At 40.4% G+C, this 19,499-nt stretch overlaps 1 protein-coding gene across 1 annotated transcript; it reads left to right on the top strand.

The window, feature by feature from the left end:
• Window positions 1-1,083: 1,083 nt before the first annotated feature.
• Window positions 1,084-15,995, top strand: kcnk6 (potassium channel, subfamily K, member 6). Its single transcript, XM_005744999.2, has 3 exons — window positions 1,084-1,563; window positions 9,007-9,399; window positions 15,334-15,995. Exons 1-3 carry the CDS (start codon window positions 1,248-1,250, stop codon window positions 15,573-15,575), a joined length of 951 nt encoding a protein of 316 aa, XP_005745056.1. The 5' UTR covers window positions 1,084-1,247; the 3' UTR covers window positions 15,576-15,995.
• The last annotated feature ends 3,504 nt before the right edge of the window (window positions 15,996-19,499 follow it).

Genomic DNA, 19,499 nt, shown 5'->3' with positions numbered 1-19,499 from the left:
TGTTGTTCAGTGAGCAGCAGTTGATCAGCAGCAAAACAAAAAACTTTCTTAAAGGGAGGGGTAAAGGTAGTAAAACAACCTTTCAGATAGAGGATGAACTGGGGTGCCACACAAAGGCCCAGTGTAAGACAAATAAAGATTATTTTGAATTTTAAATCAAGATAAACAGTTCTAATATAGTCCAAGAATAAATCATCATACATCTTTTGTCCGTGTGAACATTAAAAATGCTGTGGAAAGGCAGTGGGATGATCATGGATATCATGGAAACTGATTGACCAGAATTCCTCCGTGGCAGAATAAACTCAGTTTACATGAAGAACTACTGAACAAAGTTATGAACAGTAAAAGAATTTAGTGGATTTCATAGGGTGTTTTCTTCTTATCATCATCAGGATCCAGAATGACTTTTCTTCTGCTTATCAAAATATTGAATGGCACATTCAGAGGAGGACACAGGAGGGCTAAATGTGTGGAAGGGTGTGGACTTCCTCTGAGCCCAAAACATGCGAAATAAAAGCAAAAACACTTTGGGCCGTAATACGCAAGAAAAAAACGGTATTACTGTTCCGTAAGTAAGGCAGCACGGTAGCACGGTGGTTAGCACTGTTGCCGCACAGCAAGAAGGTCCTGAGTTCAATTCCACTATCAGGCCGGGGTCTTTCTGTGTGGAGTTTGCATATTCTTCCCGTGTTTGCGTGGGTTCTCTCCGGGTACTCCGTCCAAAGACATGCAGCTTGTGGGGATAGGTTAATTGGATAATCCAAATTACCACTAGGTGTGAGTGTGAATGGTTGTCTGGCCCTGCCACAGACACGCTGGAGCCCGTGTCTCCCTCTGGTTTTACCTGAACACATAAAAAGCCAAAAGACGCTATTATTCTAGTTTGTCTTTTTCTTTCTTTCTTTTCAGGCGTTTTTTATTACAAGCACAGAGATTATTTTTTTTCTGGTGATTCTTAAGAACAGTGGTAATATTTTTCAGGCTTTTCTTGAAATTAGGGACGGGTGTATCACGGGAAAGATGTGATCATTTAAGTCTAATAAACGAATAAACGCACCTGGATTCGTGCAGGACCCAGGATGCACAACGGACTCTGAGCTGAACACACCCCCTGTTCCTGCTGTGGGAGGAGGATGCAGTGACAAGGAGGGGTTCAAGTTCAATTAGGACAGCCCCTGAATAGTTTTCACACAAAGAGGAAAAGAGAGGAACAGAGTGAGTAGCTCCAGAACTAAACCTAAGACATGGCTTTAGTAGGCAGGTCGTGGCTGTTGCTCGTAGGCTTTATATTGTTTTATGTCATCTACCTGCTTTTCGGAGCCCTGATTTTCTCCACCATCGAGCGGCCGATGGAGGACAAGCTGCGACATGATATGGAAGTTCTGAAGAAGGAGTTTCTGAACCAGAGCTGCGTCAGCGCCGCGTCCCTCGAAAACTTTCTGTTCAAAGTGCTGGCGGCCAACAAGTACGGCGTCTTCCTCATCAGAAACGCCTCCGCTACCTCAAACTGGGACCTGGCATCGTCCATGTTCTTCGCTAACACTCTGGTCACCACTGTCGGTGAGTGCAAACAAAAGTGAAGAAAGTTTGGCGAGGAAACACCTGAGGGCGTTTTTGCGCACAGTGGAGTCTCGGCAGTGTTACGCGTTACACCGTAAACTGCAAACAGGCTGAACCAAAGAAAGTCTGCAGTCCATTGAGGGGACGTCTGTGGCTTTCGTGTGAGGAGGGAAACACAAAAACAATGCTGGGTTAAATGCAGGTGGCAGTTTTCTGGAGTTATGTTGCCACGTGTTATGGATGTTGTAGCTGTGACTCAAAGCTTGAGCTATTTAAGACCTAAACGCAAACCGATGTATCGACCTCAGGGGAGAAAAAAAGTTTCCACTATACGTTGTTTCCTTTTAATCTGTAAAATTCCCAAATCTGCCTGTAGATGAGGGAAATTCCCTCATCATGTGATTTATTTCTGGTCTTACTTTGAAAGTATGAAAGCAGGTATTTAAGAAAAGGGGAAACTGATTATCATAAATTGATTGTCATACATCGGTGATGTTACCAAAATATTCGTGGGTCTTGTGCGATCTGAGCAAGTGTTCGGTATGTAGCAGCCTGACCTGGATGTTACAGGAAGTGAAGGTTCAGCTGGGTGAGAGCAGAATACATCACAGAGGTTTTTGTGGGACCAGCCAGGTTGTCCACACTGGGTTCTTTGTGGTGTTCTGCTGGCCTTGAACGACTCACTTACCTGCAGGCCCAAATATAAAGCACATTGCACCAAATGCTAGTTACTTAAGTGTTTGATGATATGATTAGTTTAGTTGTTTATATATTTGCTTTGTTTTTCAGGCTTTAGGCTGGAGGGAAAATGGTATTCTGTACATGCAAAATTCATATCAGCGGTGTCCGTGTGTTAGAAATGGGCTTGGAGACTTTAAAGTCATAACTGGAGAGCTTATGACAGAACCATAGGAGTAGATACTGCTGCTTGATGGGAAATGTAGGATCAGATCATTTCACATTAACACAGGGTTTGGGAGAAGCTGAAATATCTTCAGCACACTTTGTGGCTTCCTCTTAAGTCCTGCAACTTTATGAGAGAAGTTAAGTGACAATGCAAGAATTTCATTACATATAACCTTAAAATTTGATCTTTGGCATTTGGCAAATTATTCTATGGTGTCATTGCAATCATGGGAGTTAAATATACAATCATGTGAAAAAGAGTATTCAAAGGACTCTTGTTTCTTTAAAAAAATTAACTAAGTGATTCAGTAACTTAAAGGTTTTCTGTATAATTAGCAGTCTCTCACATCTTTGAAGCCACCCACTCTGGGGCCTGTGGAGTCTCAGATGTAGTTGTTGGGCATTGCACAGTCTGACCTTGGGGTGAGTTTGCAGAGATGTTAACAATTCCACATGCTTCCTGGGAATCTGGTGGAATTGTTGACACAAATGCTCAAATGCTCTGACCAGATTGTGCAGAGACCAGTGAAAACTTCCTTTTTCACATGACTGTACATTATCAGTAGGTTTTCTGGTCCCAGGCTGGGGGAAAAAAATTCATTGAAAACTTCCGCTGAAAAAAGGTTTGAGCAAAGATTGGTTCGATCCTTGTCTGGGCAGCTAAACCTGCAACTAACATGGATTAACAAAATCCTGCATTTAAAAAGCCCTTCATTCTACACATTTCATTTTATTTTTCATGCATTTTTACCAAATAGCTCCTCGTGTTGTTGAAAATATCCAGTGAAGGTTTGCTGTGGATACACAGTGTCATAAAACAACACCCTTGACATTTAATTAGACACACTGGGCCTCTGTGGGACGCTCTCAGCCGAGCCGCAGAGCTGTCTGTCGTTCAGAGGTACAAATTCACGCTCTGCTTCCAGAGCTTCTCAGCCGGTTTAGTTATTGCCATTAAAAATGCACATTTACCTACATTTTTTCAACACCCAGTAAAATGGTACAATGTGCACTTAATTTTATGTATTTCCTGTTTAAACAGGATGTTGAGGCAAAATGCAAAAGCAGTGCATGGTGGGCCTGCCAGCAAGGCATGTTCTGAGATGTTAAGTAACAGGAAGGAAAAATGTTTGTCACAACGTTCTCGTGTCTGTGATTAAAGCTGCAGTTTCAGCCACGTAATTAACCTCAGCTGAAAGAAAAATGACTAGAAAAACAAGCCAAGCCAGATGGGCGGTTTGTAATGAGATGGCATTCAGGTCATACTTTTTGTTTTGATTTTTAATTGCTGTGAAGTACAGTGCTGTGCAAAAGTCTCAAGCCTGTCCTTATTTCGTAATTTTGCCAGGAAAATGGGAATGCAATGTTTTATTGAAACCTGTGCAAACATAAATGTAAATTCAGTGCATAAAGCAAAAGCGGAGTTTGTACAATTCTGATGAACCTGAGAGTCAACATTCGGTCTGATCGCCTTTAATCGCCAGCACAGCCTGAACTCTCTTAGCCAAGCTTTCTTGTAATTTCTTTAGTTAGTCTCCAGGATCAGTTCTTCAGGCTTCTTGGAGGACATTAAAAGCTCCTGTTTGGATATTTATTTGCTCTATTCTGTCATGCTGCTCCACTAACTGCCGCTCTATCCTCATGGTATCGCAGTTATCAGTTTGGGAAGAAAGAATTGTTATTCTTCACTCAGACCAGCTTATGTAAAATGATGGACTTTGGTGCTTACAGCTTCTTTAGCAACTGTTTTGCAAATCTCTCTGTGTTATAAAACACAGTGTATTGGTCCAGTCTCAGCTACACTGGCTTGTGGTATCCTACAGAACTAAAGTTAAAATACTTTGTCTCCTCATAGTCCAACATGCCCTTTTAGCTCCTCCACTGCCAAACTGTAATCTGTTCAGTACTCCTGACAGAAAAATTGGGGATCCATCTGTTGCAGTTTTTGAATTTTTATTTTATTTTTATTTTTTTAAATTATGCATGTGAAGCCCTTTGAATCACCATATGTGATACACAGTAGAATTGAAATGCATTATGTTAAGGTCCAGGCGCTGATGGAGCCAACCTATGACTGATGGGGAAAAACACAATGGAAAACTAGCTTTGTGTGCTTTTTTTGTACTGTTAGTGTGTTTGGAATGACTGTTTCCAGATGGTACTGCATGGTTGATAAAAGTCTGACGGTACTTTTCTGCATTCGTAATTCCATCAATTGTGACAAGATCGCCAACATCTGTGGTTGAAATGCAAATCTAAACCATGACAGAGTCTCCACTGTGTTTTACAGATGGGTTTTAAACACTCACTGCTGTGCCTCTGTATAGTGTAGGAACTGTGACAGATTTTCAGTCCAGATAACTGCCCCTCCCTGAGCCCGGTTCTGTTAAAAAGGAGCCTTCCTTCCCACTGTTAACTGATACTTGCTCAAAGGGGCTTGTTTGCTTGTTGGGATTTCTCTCTATTATTGTAGAGGCTCTATTTTACAATATAAAGCACCTCGGGGCAGCTGTTGTTGTGATTTACCGCTTTATGAATGAAATAACATTGAATTGAATACTCAGGGTATTTCTGATGAGACTAGGGGTAGGACTCAGATTAACTCGTGACATGTTATTATCACGGTATGGTCAGACAATCCAGTGACTCTGTGATACATTGCAAAACAATCATGCACAGTATATCATGATATCTTTGTAACTGAAAAATAAATAAATAAATACCCCAAAAAAGCTGGAATTCTCTATCATTGCTGTATCTTTGTGCAAATTATCATTATTATTCAATATTAACATGGCAATATTGCCTCCCTTTGTGCTATACTTCAAAGGTATTGCAGTATATTGTCACTGTCTCACACTAGCTTGTGATGTGGTGGCAAATCTGAATTAATGTTAAAGACATACTAGATACAAACCTGTACACTTAGATTTTAATTCTAGCTTTAAAGTTACAGAAAGAGTATGCATGTATCAATGACTAGAAAATAATGGGCGGAGGTCAAACTACAGAGCAAACGATGTGTCTGCTACGCCCTCATGTTTGAGTCTTCCCAGTGTCTCTGTGTGTATAACCAACCTAAAGAGTAAACTAACTGTTTAAGATAAAACTGTCAGAAATTAGCTGTCAAGTTGGCAACTTGAGCTTGACAGTTTTTGACGAATGTCACAATCAAACATCTGCAGCAGCTGTCTTCGTGCCGCTCTTATTGCACTGCTGCTCCGCTGTGTTGGCAAACTGCTGCGAAGGCGGTCACATTCACAGGCTTGCTGTTATAAATGACACTGGCGCATGATCGCTGAAGAAATGCAAATTCATGCATGAAGCAGAACAGAATGGCCCTTTGTTCAGCAGAGGCTGGGTGACACTTCCTTAAATGGTGTAACGTGTTTAGCTGCGTTATGATCTCACTGAGGGTTTTTTTTTTTTTAACATGCCGGTACTCAATTCAAGGCAAAAAGAGGAAGCAGCAGATGCACTTAGATAGTGAAATTTCTAGTCTCTCACTCCAACAAGTATGTTGAGTAGAAGCAACAATAGATGTTTTGGGGGTTTTTTTACGATCAGTGGACATTTTGGGGAGTAATTAAAAAAAACATTTCAACCTGCTTTACCACACACCACGTCTAGATTTAAGCTTTAGTGACTGACATGTGTCCCTAACAGCAGGGAGAAAACCTCCAGCTCATGTTCTTTGTAATGTTTGTCAGTGTCACTGTTGAACTTTTGGACAGAGCAAAGGTGGGAGGGGGACTTACTAAAAGTCTGCAGGCAGCTAACAGCTGATGAGCCGGTATAGCTGGGACCGAGTGGATGAAATGTTACACTGCACATTGGATAAATGGCATATTGTCAGATGTTAAACGCCAAACAACAGCTTCCATGTGATTTTTAAATGCCTTCTAGTCAGAGGCTGACATCATTGATCAAACACTCTGCGCACACACCCAGAGACGCAACACTTACTACAGGGACACAAAAGCATTGAAGATAAGAGCAGAAATGACAAGGACAAAGTGACCAGGAACACAAACTACTAAGGTGTGACAGAAAGATGGCCACAGATCTACATCAAAACTGCAGCGCTATCAAGAAGCTACCAAAAAAAGGAGCCAGGTGCTAATAACTGTGCAATGATCATAAAACATGGAAAACGATCACAAAGAGAAGCAAAATTAAATTTCCCAAATCCATTTTACAGGGCGATACTTTTTACCCTGATTTGTTTACATTCTTGATTCAGTCTTCTAATGTATGTGTGTGTGTGTGTGTGTGTGTGTGTGTGTGTGTGTGTGTGTGTGTGTGTGTATATGCAATACAAACAACACAAAGAACAATAGCTCCACACTAAGACAGGCCTGTAAGCTCCTGTGTTTTGCTGGTTTAAAAAAATATGAGAAACGTTATCTCCGACCCTGCCATGGCTTTAAATATGCATGTGACAAATAAAGGACCTTGAACTTGAACTTGAAATGTATTTGTCTTATCTAATTTTGTGTACCTTTGCACTGAATAAGCCCCTGGATAGAAACTTTAGTTCAGATAATCTCACTGAGGCTCTAAGTGGAGCTTTGGTAGTGTCAGAGGCATAACAGGGTAAAAGGGTTCAATGTAATCTATTTGTGACAACTGCAAAGTCAGATCAAAGCCAAATACATCAAACCAACGGGCAATATCAGCACTGGGCATCATCGTGTGGAGCGGTCTGCTTCGGTCAGAGTGATGCAGATTTCATCAGCAGAGATAAACGGTTCCATGTGTCCGTTATCAAGCTTTCCAGTTTACACTAAAAGTGGGAAATGGTACTTTCTATGGTATTTGCTGCTGTCTGGATGAGTATAGTCCACTGCATATGTGTGCGCGCGTGTGTAACGTCACAGTAACTTTAGCTACATCTGTCTTGAACCTGTGCTTGCTTTGAAAGAGAGCTCACGCTGAACTCTGTTAAACGCCCGAAGGCTTCGGTTTAACTGACAGGAGATTGTGTCGTCATCTCAGCTGCTCTGTAGTCAAAGTGACATCAAATCTTTAGTTTGTGAAACGCGTCATGTTTTTAAAGCATGAGTTCACGACCCCCTAGAAAACAAAGGCTGTGCTCGTTCTTAGCGTGCACATCAACATTGTCTCATCAACATTGTGACCACGTTCACACTGCAGACAGCAGACCAGTCTGTGGCAACAGAAACATTTGCCCAGGTTTTTGTAGTCGTACACTTTACACACAGCTCATGTCCATGTCCTTTGGAGATGATGATTTTGACAAAGACAGCTTTGTACTTTGAACACCCGGCAGCACCTTTGTAAACACATCATCCAAATGTGGCCAGTGATTTGGATAACGTTATTATGGCAGGACTGGATAATAATGTTTTCTTTATTACTCAGGAATGTTTGTGTCATTCTTTTACAGGCTGAAAAATACCATTTAAATAAATGCAGGCAGAATTCAGACTTTTTCTCGAACAGCTGTAACTTAAAGGGCTACAGATGTTCTGCACAGGCGGCGGGCTGGATGGTTGTTTTATAGCTCCATTTTTAAAATGAAAGCTGTTTTCTGGCGTTTGTGTAGTAACCTAATGTTTTGTGATCACATACAGCAGATGGTGTGCTGTTTGCACAAACCAAATATAAAGGAACTTCCTAACCCCCACCCCGGCTGATTATTTACATATATTTACACTGTATAAACAGTTTTACAGGATACAGTCCTTTCTGGTCTTATCTTTCTCTGGTCAGTGCTCTGTGCGTCAGTGTTTTCAGTCTGAGGTACTTTTAACTGCACTCAGCTGTTGTTTTCGTTCCTATCCTTTGTGTTGCTGTAAAGCTTTTATATCACGCCACCAGGTTAAAGCTCCAGCAGAAGGTTCATTTGCAGTAGTTTCACTTCTGCTGGTAGATAATCCCTGTAGGCAGTTGTGACAGATCCTCAGTGAGTTGCTTATGCTGGAGTCTGAATTTTATTGTCTTCCTACCAGCACTGGTACCCTGACATTGACTAAAGCTGCTGTTTTTCTGTAGCTTCAAGTTAAAAAGTCTGGGGCAAATTACGTGCTGCTGTTGCAGCCAATAACTCTACCTGACTCTGTAACATCAGTGTGCTCATTAGCACATTAATCTATTTTTATGCTCTACAGCTGTCCAGTAACTCATTAATGTTATAACGCTCCATTTTTGCTAGAAACCTTTGGAGCTGTATTGACTTGAGTGCTGATGATCAATGTGGAGGCTGCTAATTTGACTGCATTATACTGTTTATATTGTTTTTGTGCATCTGAGTTATATCAGTAAGGACAAAATACATAAGATCCCTTTTTTGTAATCCAATACAGTTCAACAGCACCAGAAATAGCAGCTTGCAAAATCACAATACAGCTCAAATATTTTAAAGTGTTACATTAATGTTTTTAATTAAATTACATTTAGATTTATTGAATGACTCTCGTAAAGAAAAAGCACAACAATTTCTATCGTGTCTTTTCTATCATCTCATCTAATTTCCCACTTCCTCTAAAGCTTGTCATGTTGCTGTTCCTCCAGGTTATGGTCAATCCACTCCTCTGTCTGACACTGGGAAAGCTTTCTCCATCTTCTACGCCTTGTTAGGAGTTCCCTTTACCATGCTGGTGCTCACCGCCTGTGTCCAGAGGCTCCTGTACCCTCTGGTCCTCGCTCCGGTGAGCCTGCTTCAGAGATCAGGCCTGGAGCCTCGGCCCGCCACTGCTGTCCACTTTGTGTTGCTGCTGTTTCTGGTGGTGCTGTGCTTTTTTGTGGTGCCAGCAGCCATCTTCACCAAGTTGGAGGAGTCCTGGAGCTTTTTGGATGGCGTCTACTTCTGTTTCATCTCTCTGTGCACCATTGGACTGGGGGATTTTGTGCCAGGGATGCAGCCAGAGCAGAAGTATAGGACACTGTATCTTGGTGCTGTCATGGGTGAGTCCGTTTGTTTGTAGACTAGAAATGCATTCATCCAGTGCACTCAATTAGAGTGCAGCCACGGGCTGAACCAGCTTACAGCTCAGATAAACCACATTGTTAAAGTAATTTTTGGCTCTTTTTCTTACAGGCGGGGGACTTGCTTCTAATCAAACTGATGTTACATTACTTTCACAGACACAGATGTTCTCATTGATCATGTCAGACTTGCCTGTTATTAAAACATAAGGCATTAACGCTTAACAATGCATGTATAATTTCTGTGTAAGGGGCTCAGGTCAAATTTTCAAATTTGAGTTAGGACACAGAGTTAGGAAAGTTGGCTTAGAAAAAGAGAAATGAATCTGTAATATCATCAGATCGGCCAGATTCTAACATAAAATAATGGGAAAAAACAAAAACTGATGTGAATCCACTTAGTATACTGCTGATAACCACAGTTAGGAGGAAGCAGACTAAGGTTAACTTAAGCTAATAGAAAGCATAAAGAAAGCTAATTTTGTAATGACACAGACAAATTCTTTGTGTACAGATAAACATAATCTGATTCTGAAAAAATCAAACAAAGAGCTGAAAACTGCAGCTCATCTAGTGGCCACAAGAAGATCATTCCTAACAGCAGATGATATCAAGATGATTATCTTGATCAAGACTATATTTCTATCAGCTGTGCACCCCTTATTACTTGGCACTGATTAGCAGACACTACTACAATTTAGCTCTAGTCTGTAACGTATTACTCCACCTTTTCATCCAAATACGGTCACCTCTGGCTGTGAGGAGCGAGGTTTTAAGATGCTGAATTCAAAACTAATATTTAGTGGTATGGCAACTGCTTCAATCTTTCATTTATGGTCTGAAAGTGAAGCTTTTATTTGGTTTGGATTTTATGCTAACACAGATGAAGTGCAAGCTGTCCAACTATGTTTTAAGTGGATTTATTCTATCCAAAGTTGCTCGCTGATCCACTTCACTTTAGTGGATCAACTTATGTGGAAGTCATTAGTAACGACATGGCCCTGAAGTCACAGTCCCAGGCTAACACACCTCTCCTTTAAGACTGCTTATCTGTATGTTTGAGAAGAAGGTGTTGTCTCATCATGTCCCAGAGCACAGCAGAGCTCATATCAGTGCATGTTTAAGCTCAGAGTCGGGTCTTACAAACATGCTTTAAAATTGCATACCACCATTTTTAATCTTAGTCCTAATCTCACAGTAAATGTATCATAAATAAGTAAAAGCAACCTTCTGAGTTGGGGTTCAGTGCTTAGGTGACTATATTCATGTCTGAAATTTCTGTATAAAAACTTGCATGTGCACGAGGATATGCGTGCCTGTGATGCCGCACATAGTCCAGCCAAAATTTTAACTCTGCTTTAAAATTTTGCACAGTAGTATGCTAAGAATAGGGTGAAATGAAATACACAAAGAGAGGTGGGGAAGAAGGTAATCATGGATAGAATAATACATCCAGTACAGTGTGCTTTGAATGTGAACCTTTTATTTACTGGAAAATCTCCACGCATTGTTTGAACTGTGGTGACTAAAGATGAGTAAATACATGGGAGCAACCAGGTTTTTAACCTGGACAGCTCCTGTAACTAACCACCAAACACACTGTATGTGACCTGTGACTTGCACTAAAAAGAAAAGGTATCATTTATTTACTTCTAACATAAATTTAAAAAAAAAAACATGAAATTTGTTCCAGCATGATAGAAAGCCGGTTGTTTTATGGTGTTTGTGCTTTGATGTTGATGGATGGCTAAGAATATAGCTGAAACTCCACTGCACCTGTGGGTGTGGTAGCGATGGTTGATAACCTGGGTACACGGCACACGCCGAGGTTGCTGTGGTTTGTCTTGTGAGGGTCACACGTAGCTGCTACATGCCTGCAGAGCTGTAAAGGGGAGCAGGTCCACCACAATATCTGAAACACCTGCAGAAGCACAGAGTGAGAGGAGGGCGGTCTTTCCAAAAATCATTAAAGAGAGAAGTACTGGGGGCCGAAAAGTTAATAGTATTTTTTAAAAAGAGAACTGGAATCAATGCAATGAAAGGAACTGCATGAGATGCATTGAGATCTGTGAGTGTAGAACATATTGGCAATATGTTCTACACTCACAGATAATTAAAATCTCTTGAATCTTTTTTTTGTCCTGCTGCTCTGACAGAAGTTGACCTTTGTGGCTTTGTCTTCATTCTCACCTCTGATGTGAGAAGTAACACCTCTCGCTGCCTTTTTCTCGCTACCAAGTCATGGTTGACAGGTTGGCGGTTCCTCATAAATTGTAAATTGAAGTTCACTCTTCTGTGTAGCTCGTTTGAAGTTGAGCTGACTTTGAGGAGAATCGCACAAAAACAAAATAAAGTGATATCTGACTTTGACGTTTGTTCTTCGGTAAGTGCAACAGCACTCAGACTGTGAAGTCGGGCGTAAGTGCTTAGATCAATCATCGGCTGTAATTATAGCCCACGTAACCCCGGAAGACCTTTTTGTTTAGTGGTATATAGACATCCATGTCCATGCCAAGCATAGGAAACAAAGAGCTCTTGTCTTCAGGATGGAGTTGAATTGAAATCTATTATTCTATGCGTGCATTTTTTTTCTTGTGACCCAATGAAATAAAAGTTAATTTAGGTAATGCTATAAAAATGACAGATAAATGCTCACCGGTGTTTGAAGGTTACTTATGAGCATTAAGACTGCCTTGCCTTCTGGAGGGTTTTCATTTCTCTGACTTTGACCAACATCTCCCAATTGTGTCTGAAAATCGCTGTAATTATTGGGATAATTATGAGCTCTGGTGCATGCATTCAAATCCTTTTCATTCTGCACCAACACTCGCCATACTTTACAGTGCAGCTAAAATAAGGAGGTGACCGTGGTGATCAATACACACTTAACATCTGCATGTTAAGGCTCTCTGAGCATTTTAACAGGCTGATGTTAACAGTTATCAGTTAAAGTCGAGCTTCTAAACTGTTTGTTTTATTAGTAAATGAAGACTGTGCTCTTTATAGAGTGCATTTCCATAACATGTTTATTAGTGTATGATATTATGGAAGGGGTATTTGTGAGAGGGCTGCACTAATAAGCTTATAAAGAGATAATTATGAGCAGAATTGAGTTCTGTCACGACAGTCCCCGTTTCTCAATTGCCCACCGCTGTGTAGGAGGGTATTCCCATATGAGTCAAATGTGCATGTGTGCGTCGTGTTTAAAACCTTACTTAGATGCCCGTCTGTTATTTCTGGCAATCAAAAAAACTCTGTTATCACATGATGGAGGTTATTTCCATAGTCGGCTGTTGTTGTTCAGCTTCTTTGTGGGCTTCCTTTCAGTAATCGAGTCAGAGCTGGAATGACCTTTGTGTCTAAAAGCAGGCTTGCTGTTTTTTTTTTTCTGTGGGCTCGGTCAGAGTGAATATCTACAGTGAATATCTGACAGACACACACTGGGATGAATGAGCTCTGCTGTTTACAGGATTGAGAGAATGCAGCATTTCACACAGTTTCTTTAATTTTCCTCAGAGCCCTCCAGCAACTTAACTAGGAAGGAAAATTCACCCTGTAGTACTTTAACTCCTTTGATCTCACCTGTTAACGTGTTTCATTTTGAGGAGCTCAGGAGCTCTGCTGAAAGCTGTGTTTTCTTTCGTGTTGCCCACAGCTAATCCCTTGACTTCAGGTTGGAAGGAGGCCGAGTGGAGTAGCTCACAGGGACCGGCGATGTTGCTCTCTTGTCCCTCAGGCTGCTTTATATAACAGTGTAGGTCGAGTCAGATTAACCCAAACAGCCCCTGGTGGTTCTGGAGAGGATTAGTGACAGACTGCAGCCTGGTGCATTGTTCCTCAGCCGAAGTGCTGTGTGGTAAAATTGAAAAGGAACCTATTTTGAAAACAGAAAAACTACTTTAGCTCCTCTTCCTTCTAAATATGCTGTCATGGTTATGCATTGGTAGCAGTGTAGGTGCTTTGAAGAGCGTTGCAGACCTACGTTTGCATGCTATAGGACTGTGTTCTGTCACTTTACATTTGCCGTTTGTATACAACTATATATATATTTATGTATAACTCAGAAAATAATGTGGATGTGGTAAATGAGAGTAGGTAATCTTCTGGACAGGGTGCTTAAGCAGTTTTCTGTTAGCAAAGATGTTTCTATCATTTTCAGTCGTCGTGCCATTTTCTTGAGCATTATGAGAATTATGAGTTTTCCATCGCTCCTGCTGGTGGTATTTAAGTCATTCTTTGCAGGATTGTGTGAAATTAAGGTTGAATGCAATGCGTACAATGAAGTGTACTATAAAGCTATGCTATTTAAAGGCTTCAGACATGTTGAAACGTATTTTGTACAGTTGAATACATCGGTTTTTGCTAACTTATTCTGTGTGCATGCCTTTCCAAATCATGTCCAATCGACTGGTCGACTGCAGTCAAGTTGTAGAAACGATGTTCTAGAGCAAACAAAACCTTAGTTTGGCCTAATACCCTCATACATGGGTGTCAGGCATGTCCAAGTAGGAGGAAATCCTGGGACAGACCCAGGACATGCTGGATAAATATGCACCTTGGTTAGTTGAAGAAGAACAACCTTGTTAACCTTATGCACAGGTTGCCTGGTGGGAGACAAACTTTCTCCAAACAGTCACGGTGACTGACTGGAATCGCTCTCTGATTTGTGACTGTTTGCAAGTAATTGCTGTCTACTTTAAAAACAGATTGATTCCCAGTATGTTGGCAATCAGTCTGAGTTAGTTTGCACCAATAAGCACAACCTTTTGGCAACTTATACCGATAACATCTATAATCACAAACTGATCGTAGCTGCCAGCTTGACCCTATTAACTTGCAAACTGAAGAGACTGATCGCTGCCTAAGTAAGAACAAGTCAAAACAACTCGCCAACTGCTGCAGGGCTCTTCCACTGCACTGCAAATAAATACCCGGGAATCCCCGAACCTAAAAAACAAGTCTTGCTAGCCTTTAAATAAAACTACCATAACCTGAATGACTGGCAACCTACACAGATGCAGTGAGAGGTAAATCTTCTGGGAAGTTTGGAGTTTAAACCAATCTTAAACTCGTCACCAGCTGCTGTTTTTAACCATGATGAGTTTTATAGTCTGTGAGAACAAGATTCAAACTCCTAGTCAGACTAATTCATATGAAACATGCGTTACATTTGTAACATCGAATGATGTTTTCTTAGAGCTGGCCTGCTTGTGCTGTGAGTGACTGCTGCTCATGGCCTGAACTCTGTGGACCACTTAATGCACACATTACACAGTAAAACCACACGGATTTCTTTAAGGCACTCGCAAGAATCAGAGCAGAAGTAACAAAGGTTGAGATTTTATTTTCACCTTTGCCACCTTGAGGGCACTTTTGTTCTCCTTTTGGTTAAATGAATGTTTAAAAATTGGTTGTTAGTTAAGTGTATTCGGACTTCTTTTCTCTTTACCAGCTACATGAGTTTGTAAGTTTCTTGCTTGTCTAAGATCATAAAGTAACCATGCATCTTTGTAGTATTTATTTTTAATTAATACCAACAAATAATATACTTGAAATTCTGCACATAATGCACCACACAGCTATTTGTGGTTGCATGTACTGGTAGTGTACCAATGCCTAAAAGCTGTAAAGAGCTTTAACATTTTCATAACCTGCTGGTTTTCATAAGCTGATAGATTTAGTATCACACCTGCTGCAGTATTGCTTTTTCCAACCTCAGTGTTGCATAATAAACAGATCACCAGCACAGTCAAAGAGAGAATACCTACATGTGGTTTTATGTGGTATTTGGAGCCACAGCAGAAAGGCTGAAACATTTATCGAAATTAATCACCAGTCAAATTCTGTTAAATATCCTTACATTTAAAAAAAAATCCATCCCTTCTCTCCTGGCTTCTCTCTCTCTGTCTCCAGTGTACCTGTTCTTGGGTCTGATGATGATGTACCTCTTGCTACGCACCTTCCACAAGATGTCTGATGTGCATGGCCTGACTACCATGCTACAGCTGCCTCGCTGTGAAGATTCTGACCCGGATGAGGACAGAGAGCCCATCGTGGATCACGGCGAGAGTCCCCAGAGGCAGACAGAAAAGGGTGCCAGCAATCACCTTGAGCCAGGATCACAGGTGTCCTACAACACCATCAACAGGGGCTGAGCTGTGAGGACGGAGAGAAAAGGGATAGAAGCTCCATCTCTCACAAATCCTTACGTCTTGAACCACTGATGGAACATGAGGACTTGGTGGGCTGATTCTGAATTCTTTTCTTTTTTTTCCCTTCTTCTTGTTTATTTTCTTCCTTTTCAACTCATTTTAAAAAATCCATTGGAGGAAACATTAAGGAGGATTGAGATGAGTTTTGAGAAATAGAGGGCCACCAAAGAGTTTAGGAGTGGGTATTGCACCTCGTGTTGCACATAGGGACAGATTCTCCCAACCAGGGCTAAAAGGAAAACATCTCCCTCTGACACACCAGTGTAACTGTGCTGTTTACAGTCAGGATTGCACATGATGGGCTTCGGCCTAAAACTTCTGATACAGTTTAGTTGTTGTTGTTTTTGTTTTGTTTTTTTACCTTTTTTGTTTCCTCTTTGGTCTTCTTGCTTTTCTGTGACAGGTTTGTCTCACTGACAAACAAATATTGTCTTTAATGTATTTGTGCTGAAGCTGAATATTTTACATTTTTATGTGGGTGCATTCATTGTTTATCTCCTTATTCTTCTTCCTGGTCAAAACACCTCCCACCTATTCATCCATCTATGTTCATAGCACTGTCAGACTTGAGCTAGTTTGAACCTTTCTATCTTTACACCACAAATGATCACAACTGCAATAAATTAAACTTATTAAAGCTTGAGATCATTACCTCAGATTGAGTATTTGAAGCAGCAGGAGCGTTAAGGGGAATCTTATTTAATCAGACATTGTTTAAGTAGTCGTTTTTATGTGGGTAGGTCATGAAGAGCAAGGAAGCCACAGATGAGCAGTTTACCTCCTGCTTTATGCTGCTGCCCCCTAGCGTCTGCCTGTATGTAATGCAACATATTGATAATTATGTCTTTAAATGTTCAACATAAGAATGGAGGGAGTGAACAAAGGATGAAGAAAAGAAAATGACACCAGATAAATAAAACTGAGGGTTTAATTGTGGTGAATAATTTTAAGAGAGAACCAAATTTCAAACAGAAACCTGTCCACATCTGTGACTTCAAACATCTGGAATGGTGTCCATCAGAGAAACACTTGAAATGCACTTTAATAGTAAAACTGATGTGAACAGTAAAGTTAAAAGTAGTGAAGTTATCCAATACTGTAAAATAAGTTGTGTGTGTGTTGTAGTGTAGTAAACTGTAGCTTGTATTCACTATGAAAAGTTGTAAATTAAAGAAACTTTGTAATATGTTGCCATGTTTGTCTTTTTATTCTTCAATTCACAGCATTTGTACCTTTTCAGAATCTTAAAATGTTACATATAAGAACTGTAGAAGTTACAAAAAAAACCCTCAAGTCATTATTTAAAGGATAACAACTGATTCTTATTTTGCCTTACTGTTACAAGGTTGGGTGCTACTAAATGAGGGTGATGTTTAAAAGCTTTACGTGTGTAACGGTGCAAGATTAATATGTGCAAATAATGAGCTAAAAGCTGTTTTGTGTTGTCTGCTGTTCAACCCTGTTTTTTTTTTTTAAGGGACAGCCAATCAAAAACCAAATCATCTGACTTAAGGTAGATGAGTTAAAGCAGGAGTGGGGAACTCCAGGCCTCAAGGGATGGTGGCCTGCTGGTGTTAGATGTGTCCTTAATCCAACACGGCTGATTTTAAATGGCAAAAATACCTCCTCAACATGTCTTGAAGTGCTCCAGAGGCCTGGTAATCAACTAATCCTTTGATTCGGGTGTATTGACCCAGGATGATATCTAAAACCTGCAGGACACCAGCCCTTGAAGTCTGGAGTTCCGCCACCCTTGTGTTAAAGCAACTGAGCGTTTGCACCAAAGCCTAGAATAAGGTAAGTTTATTTTTGACCTGAGAGTCATGCAAAGCTATTTTAGTAAAGGTCAAAGTGGAAAATATGATGCTGGAAATGAAAATATCAGGTCTGCTTTAATGCCCAACTAGTTTCATTTCAACTGTTTCACTCAGAGTTTAAGTGAGAGCAAAGCCAAACATTGGATTTGTGCCAGTTTCCTTTTGGGTATAGTGTGTGTTTTACTGAAGTGTGTGAATGCATTAGAATCCATTTTAAGTTCAGTTACTGGTATGCTGAACTGGTAGTTGGCCAGCTTACATAATCTTATTTCCATGTGCATTCATGGGGCCACTTTGTACCGTAAACCTGCTCATCTGCTTGTTCATGCAAATATCAGCCAAGGGCTGGAGTTCGATACCCTGCATCAAGGCATGTAGACGAGGTTATAGTGACCTGCTGAAGTTCAAGCATGAGAATATGGAACAAAAGATATTCAAGAGACTTTGAATGTTGTGTGGTTGTTGGTGTCGGACATTTGCCTGCTAGTATCAACTGAGGGCATTTAATTAAACACCACAGCCTGAGTATTGTCGCTTATTATGTCCAAACTGGTTTCTTTATGACAAGTTCCCTGCACTCTTACAAGTTTAACATAAAAAAAAACTCTGGTATGTGATGCACAAAGATAATGAAAGAGTCTTTTTTTTTTTTCTTTACACAGTTGCATATTTTATTACAAAACATCAGTACAGGTAAACAGGTTGTCAAAAATACACAGTATCTGGGCATACATAGAGGAAAAAAGTAAATAAAATAACAGCCATGACGGTATTTTAATATACCATTAGTAATATGTCAGTGTGATACGATAATAAATTACTCACTGTTGACAAAACGAGTCATTCATAAATATTTTGGAGTTGCAAGCCAGCTACTCAGAAAGGACGTATGCATAGAAAGCAACTTCAATACATAACCTGGATATAAAAATACAAAAACCAGCACTTGGGGTGCTTCCTCAAACATTTCATCCCGTCGGGTATTTTAGCAAAGTTGGTATAAATTCCTACATGTTCCTACAGTAACATCTAACAGAACTGAAAATGAACTTGTTCCCTGCAATGTCACCTTTTCTAAAATAAATACTGTTAGTTGAACAAACTTATGAATCCATATTATGACAAAACTGCCACAAAAGAAACCACTGAGAAAGTGAAGCCTGCTAAAACTGGCAGAAACTGACCTGATTCATGAACTGCTCACAGCGTGGAAGTCAGCACCATCTGGACTCAATCACCTGATCAATAATACATCTGAACAACAAAGTGCTGTTGCATAACGGCTGCAGATACCCGAGGTGACGTGACCAGTGGCTTTGGACTGTCACGCTTGAGTGGGTGAGGATGCTTTGTATATCATCACAGTACTGTAAAGGCTCTAAAACATCTTTTTAAAGGAAAAAAAGAAAAACTAAAATACAACAGTGCACAGAGCGGTTCACAACCACCATCTGTCACATCATTTCCTGAGCCACAGCTGCACTCAGGAAACTCTTCAGACGAGACTAATTCTGCTTTCACGCTTTTCAGTCTCTGCGTGAAACGCCAAAATCCACCAAACGCGGTAACTATTTTGTTAATGAACTAAATGCTGTTTCTGTGAACATCTTTTGGCCAATCCACCCGATCAATACTTTTGATGATAATCTTTGATTCCTGCCCATTTCTACTGTTTGAAATCCTGACATTAATAAAAAAAAAAAAAAAGAGGTTAAGTGATTTCTCTACTGAAGATTTGACCTATAACATTAGTGTTTCAGCCATCCTCTCCATCCAATATCAGTCAAATCAAATCTCAGAGCTTACACTTTACATTTGTGGTAACAAGGAGTTGTCTCATGTGCTGCTCTGACAGTCAAATCGCTGCATGGATGAACACCAGTGCATGACTGAAAGCTGCCTTTTCTTACATCCACACTAACACTTTTTAAATGAAAATGATCTCCATTCTGATTGTTTTAGCAGTTTTTATAAATCTCTCCAAACCAGTGGTTCTCAAACTTTTTATGGCATACCCCACTTCAGAAGCCAAAAAAAAAAAAAACACCTC

The sequence above is a fragment of the Pundamilia nyererei genome, unplaced genomic scaffold, assembly GCF_000239375.1.
Source record: "Pundamilia nyererei isolate P.nyererei 1_Seehausen unplaced genomic scaffold, PunNye1.0 scaffold00152, whole genome shotgun sequence".
NCBI lineage: Eukaryota > Metazoa > Chordata > Actinopteri > Cichliformes > Cichlidae > Pundamilia > Pundamilia nyererei.
This window is presented reverse-complemented; position numbering and strand designations above follow the sequence as displayed.

Coding starts and splice junctions, on each gene's coding strand:
- kcnk6 (XM_005744999.2), top strand. CDS start 1,248: ATGGCTTTAGTAGGCAGGTCGTGGCTGTTGCTCGTAGGCTTTATATTG. Junction 1,564..9,006: donor CACTCTGGTCACCACTGTCG/GTGAGTGCAAAC, acceptor CTGTTCCTCCAG/GTTATGGTCAATCCACTCCT. Junction 9,400..15,333: donor GTATCTTGGTGCTGTCATGG/GTGAGTCCGTTT, acceptor CTCTGTCTCCAG/TGTACCTGTTCTTGGGTCTG.